Below are 6,000 nucleotides of genomic sequence, written 5' to 3' on the forward strand. Positions count from 1 at the left end.
ATTAGTGTACTGAATTTTATAGGCTATTCATAAATACTCTCCAATAAAAACCCGACTTAAGTAGTGTGATCTAGTCACTGAATGACTTACTTTTAATGAATTCTTTTGCCAAATGCTAAATAAATCATCCGCAAACCTTTCAGTTAACTCGAGTAAAGATTCTTCCTCTGAACGAAGAACGGTAATCCAAAATTTGTTTGTGCACGCCGATATTACCTGGTACCAAAAAGTCAAACATTACACAAAAGCACTTGTAAGAAAATATACTCTACAGGAGAAAATATCGCACACTGCTTATATAGACTCATGCGTACCGATGTTAAGGGTCATAGTAAAGAACATAACAAGCTTAATTACAATTTCCAAATCCACCAAGAATTTGGAATTTTTCTTTTCTAATATTAATAGGCCATTTTCATTAACAATTGGATTTATGGTGGAACTAAGATTTAAACGAAGTGAAGGACTCATATTACCAAATATTTACTGATAAATGTCAAAGACTTATTCCTGTACACTTTGAGCCTTGTAAATACCAACAACATACATTTAATGGTTCAGTTAACTGTAACGAATTATCATTTCTTTGGTTCCATTTTGAGATAACATCGCACACATGTATGCGACTAGTTATTGGTCTTTCAAACAATAGATATTCTCATACATTTAATTTATTGCTAAACTTCACTTTGTGGTAAGTCTGGGCGACTGGTATGATTCTCATCAGAACTCAAAGTCCATACAAGATAACTGTATTTAAATGAGAATAAACACAACTTCAAATACCGCAATTCGAACATATCTCTATTAAGTGGGGAACATTCACATCCAACATCTGAGCATGACTAGAAAATTTTTGGAAAAAGATATGTTTACGACCTCATTTACCACTGATTACCATTTTGAAACTCCAATCAGGATGTCAGGAGAAATGCTGATGCCATTTGATTTCAATAATCAAGATTTCCACAAATATAACATAATTTCTAACGTCTTACGTATATTTGAAGCCCAAATTTTTGTAAGAATACATTTAAATTTTGGAAAAGATTCGCTTAAAAGTAAATACTTCTAAAATGTGTAGGGGTGTCTTTAACACTCTGCCACGACCTAGTAGACGTAAACTGAACACAGTATATTATATTTTCACAGTGAAAGCTTTAAATTTTTGCCCAAAACTAAATGTACTCATTCGTGATTGCAACTAAGCAACAAAATATAAGTTATAGGAAAGTCTACTTAATTAAGTGTTTAGTTACATTCATGTTACTTTGAATATCTAGATAGGTTTTATAAACCGTGGTCGCAAATTTGACACAATATGCTAGTCTTTCATAATAAGATTATCTGATCAGTTACTGTGTTTTGAAATAGCTCAGTATAAAATTTATAGATCATAATACATTACTTAGAACAACATCAACATTATTTATGAAACGGTTATTAGTAAAGTAATATTTAAAAAAGCTAATAAACTAAACGAAATAAATGGTACTAAACAGCTATATAACACTATAGACGTAAAAGGGGATGTAAATTAGATACTTTTATTATAAAAAGACGGTGAGAATATGAGATTTATTTTTTGTCTGCTTCATAAATTTAAATATTTCTAATACCAATTCTAAAGACGTACATGGATTGGGTAGGCAGTCAAACGTAAAATTGCCTGGAAGAGATGTGATGGTAGGTTAGGACATTCACAGACACCATGATCCAAACAACTGCAGAGAGCGGATTCATATGAATACGCCTTCCAATGGATAATCATATGACAACCAATATGGACTACAATATCACCAAATAGCCTTAAGAAGTTGTAACGTTCATCAGAATACTCGGGATTTTCGGATAATGTAGAACTAAAAAGTACAAAGAATATTTTGGTTCACTTTTAACAAAAAATAACTAAAAACGGTGTGACTATGAAGCCAACTTACCATAAAACTTTTATGAGATTATTGCATGGGGATGAAGATCCCAAAGGCTCTTTCAGAAAACTGTCAGCAATAGTTGGGCCATATGAATCTGGAATTTCGGATCCTGGTTGTATTCGTCTGGATAGCAAGATATTTATCAAACTTAGAGCATCGGTTTGCAAGCTCCTAATCCCAACGAGAGTAGTAATTAAACTCAGAAATGGCAAAGTGCGACTAAGATTGAGGTTTCTGATGGCGATTTCTGAAGGGGTCCAAGAAGTTAAAACATTTAGGCGACATGACTCAAGAAAACCTCCCAATGTATATAATGACTCACGACAAATCTCAAGCGAGTCGCAGTCGATGGATGAATCCTAATTTATATTGAAAATAAAGTAAATTATGAACATACGGCATTCGGTAGTAAGAGTATGTTGACAATACTATCAAGTGCAAAAACAAATATCTCGGTCAAGTTGTCATTCAGACCTGTTAAAATGTCACGCCGCCGAGATAGTGGAGCATCTTGGAACTGTACAACATCCTCATACAATCTTAGGAATGAATTCAGCACTAATTTAGTTTGGAGAATCTAATAAGAGTAGATCATTTAAGAAGGAACATACCCCTATCTTTCCAAGGGACAGGAATTCAGGTAACATAGTAGGCCATTGTTGAGGCCATTCACACTTGATGAGGAAAACGATAATCTGACTCAACATTAGACTGAAAGCACGCATTTCTTCTCTAGAAAACCGAAAATTATTAATCTTATTCAATAAGAAATAAATACGACATACTTCTCTTGAGAGTTTAAAAATATTTTGTTTCAGGCTGGATTTTGCATGAAACGCCATCTGACCCCAATGATTTCTAAAATTTGGATGTATGTTACACGGTAATACTTTAAGTAGTGATCCAAACACTGAAGTCCGAAAAGTATGATAACTGAAGGCTGGTTCGCATTACACAGAAAGTCAACATCAGCAAACTGGAATTGCTCATTTTTGTAATTCTCAGCCATCTGTATGTTTATAGCCAAAAACAAAACCGCATTACCATGAAGCATTCACTTCGCTTATTGTTATCAATGGTTGGATCTAGTAGAGAAGAAACTGCCATAAGAAGTGAGTTTCTATCCATCTCACAATGCCCACGTGATCTAAAGAGAAGAGGTATTAAATGAATTTACTGTACACAGACGCTAAGTAAAGCTGTCTAATTGTATATCAGTCACAATCAGAGGGAAACAATACATAACAGGACGCCAATACTATTTAGAACATTCGGTTTCAAGGATACTGATTTGTCAAACCCTGGTAGGGGAAATTGGCAGGTGTTAAATGAATCATCACAACTAACAGTGAATGTATTTTTCCTACGGGACTTTTTGCCTTCAGAATTACTAGTTTTATTAATAGTCGTCCACATAATTTACTGAAATATTTCAGTAGTAACTGTAAGACCATTTTTGATGCAAGAATGTTTCCATCCGTCATGTGCTGTAAAAAGATGTGATAAGAATTCCAGCAGGATTTCAACTATGGATATTTGGAAGCTAGTTAATAGAGCGCCCATTTACGAACTCCAACATGGTCATCGAGAACCAGAAATAATAGTGGAACCTTGTAAAACCTAACTAGTCATCAGGAAAGCAGTCGTTTATTAGTAAAATCAAGAAGCTGAAAACCGAAAAAATTAAAAAATAAACTGTTTTTTATAAATGGCGGTCCAAATATTAAAGCACTCTACTGTCAACCAAGAGAGTATAATCTCGAATTTCAGTCTACCTACATTAATTCGGTCAGTCAGCTAGAACGTAGGACCAGGCACATAGATGGATCGGTTCAAGTTGCCATACCTCATTAGAACAACAAGATGAACACCGGATTCATAGAAGTAATTAATTTAGTGGTGGTAGTATATAAAGAAAGGTTGTATATAAGGATATAGTATAGGAAGGAAAAAAGTTATGAAGCAATTTTAATCTCAAGGTTTGAGGGAAGATAAAGAGTGTATACACCTACGCCATTGTGATCGATTCTGAGCAATGTCACCCAGAGTCTCCAACCATTGGTTACGGTAGTCACGCGAACCCCAACCAAGTAGTCTGTATCTACCAACATGGCTCAGACTAGAAGTTAGTGACTTCAAGCACTGATGCCACGTTTTGGTTTGGCCGCCCCTAACTCTCTTCCAATCATCCCCAATACTAGTCAGCATTACACGTCGTCGTAGTCGGTGTTCAGGCATACGTAACACGTGCCCCAACCAACTCAGCCGATGAAGATTCACAACCTCATTTACTGATTTACCATCATCCCCTAATACCCTGTGTCTAACCTTACTATTACTTACCCGGTGATCCCAGCAGATGCGAGCAATATTTCTAAAGTATTTGTGACCATACACTAGTAACTTACGAGTATCTTCTACTCTTGATGACCACGTTTCGCAGCCGTAAAGTAGAACAGAGTGAACTGCTGCGCAGTATACTCACCCCTAAATTGATAGACGGATTACTTGCCTTCGCCATAGGTGACGTAAGTTGGCAAAAGCCAAACGAGCTTTTTGAATCTGTGCAGTGATTTCGTCAAACACTAACCCATTAGGGCTGATCAGACTTCCAAGATAAGTGAAGTTGTTGACGCGTTCGACTACTTCACTCCCTATCCTTAGTTCAGGTGTTGACGCAGGCCAATCCTGGAGTAACAATTTACATTTAGAGGGGGAGAAACGCATCCCAAATATCCTGGCATTGTTACTCAGTTCTAAGAGAAGACTGTGCATTTTATCAGCGTCTTCACCGAACAGGACTATGTCATCTGTGTATTCTAAGTTGATAAGCAGACCTCCTTGTATGAGCTCAGAGCCCATAAGTTCAGTCGACGAGGGTGTTATTTCCAGCAGTAGGTCTATGATGAAGTTAAACAAAAATGGAGATAGTGGACAGCGTTGTCGGACACCACTTGAGGTTGTAAAACCAGATGACAATTCTCCATAAGCTCTCACTCGACTGGTAATGTTCGAGTAAATAGCATTCACAAGGTTTATGTACTTCTGAGGTACACCTTTCAATGACAGGCACTGCCACAGAACCTCTCGATCTACAGAATCAAATGCTGCTTTGAAGTCAAGAAAAACCATCATTGTCTGACGCCGATAAGCATGCCTATGTTCTAAAACCCGACAAATGTGGTCGATACAGCCACAACCAGGTCTGAAGCCAGCCTGATTTTCTCGTGTTTGTAGTTCACGAGTCTTAGTTAGGCGCTCGATAATTATTGAGGCTAGTATTTTAGATGCTATGTTAGTCAAACTAATCCCTCTATGGCTATTACAGGATGATTTTGACCCCTTCTTATATATTGTGACAATCATCAATCATTGTGACCAGTAAGGTGGGATTATGTCCAACTCCTAGATTTTAGCTAAAATATAAGTCAACCTAATCGCTTAAACTGGTCCATCATACTTAAAGACTTCTGTAGTTAATCCATGTAGACCAGCTGCTCTTCCTCGTTTCCGATTAGCTATGGCTTTTTGAACTTCAATGAAATCGGGGAACCAACTTTAATGTTTCATTCAGACTGTTTGGAGATGGTGGGTAGAGGCAGGCCAGATAAACTGTTCTCTAGAGTGTTACGCCTATCGTTCTAAACATCTAGGTTGAGAGCAGATAAGAGTTTCGTCTTTTTCCGAGATTGTCTCGCTTGCAATTTAATTCTTGATTCCGGTTTTTTTTGTTAGTATGAAGAGTTGTCTGGTGTTGCTTATAGCCGCTGCCTTTTCCATTTCTTTTGCTTTCGTTGCCCATCACTACTCACGATCGTTCCGTAGACTTTTGGTTAACCTAGAACTGATTTGTCTTTACTTTTCACCGTGTTCAGAGCCTGATAAGATAAGTTTACGAGAATCCATAAGTGCAATAGACTTGGAAGAAGTCCATTGGCTTTTTTAAACTTTTAGTTAAAATTACTATTAGATTTTACTGCTGTTTCCACAGCTGTTCATATGTCTTTCCAAGCAAGATTTAGGTCGATGTCGCTTACAGAACTGCCTAAATATGAACTCAGTTGTT

General features: G+C 36.8%; 1 protein-coding gene across 2 annotated transcripts in view; it reads right to left on the reverse strand.

Annotated features, from left to right (window-relative positions):
* Smp_152800.1 (putative chromosome region maintenance protein 5/exportin) overlaps window positions 1-3,062 on the reverse strand; it is a gene marked incomplete at its 5' end in the record, with an annotated part of 28,942 nt that extends 25,880 nt beyond the window's left edge. For both annotated transcript variants that reach the window (XM_018794061.1, XM_018794062.1), the window contains 8 exons: window positions 91-216; window positions 1,637-1,862; window positions 1,941-2,293; window positions 2,332-2,511; window positions 2,546-2,689; window positions 2,720-2,792; window positions 2,825-2,943; window positions 2,979-3,062. In XM_018794061.1, the coding sequence (XP_018648511.1) occupies window positions 91-216; window positions 1,637-1,862; window positions 1,941-2,293; window positions 2,332-2,511; window positions 2,546-2,689; window positions 2,720-2,792; window positions 2,825-2,943; window positions 2,979-3,062 (1,305 nt within the window). The remainder of the gene's footprint in view (window positions 1-90; window positions 217-1,636; window positions 1,863-1,940; window positions 2,294-2,331; window positions 2,512-2,545; window positions 2,690-2,719; window positions 2,793-2,824; window positions 2,944-2,978) is intronic.
* Between the last annotated feature and the right edge of the window lie 2,938 nt (window positions 3,063-6,000).

This window comes from Schistosoma mansoni, chromosome 1 (assembly GCF_000237925.1).
Source record: "Schistosoma mansoni strain Puerto Rico chromosome 1, complete genome".
NCBI classification, from domain to species: Eukaryota; Metazoa; Platyhelminthes; class Trematoda; order Strigeidida; family Schistosomatidae; genus Schistosoma; species Schistosoma mansoni.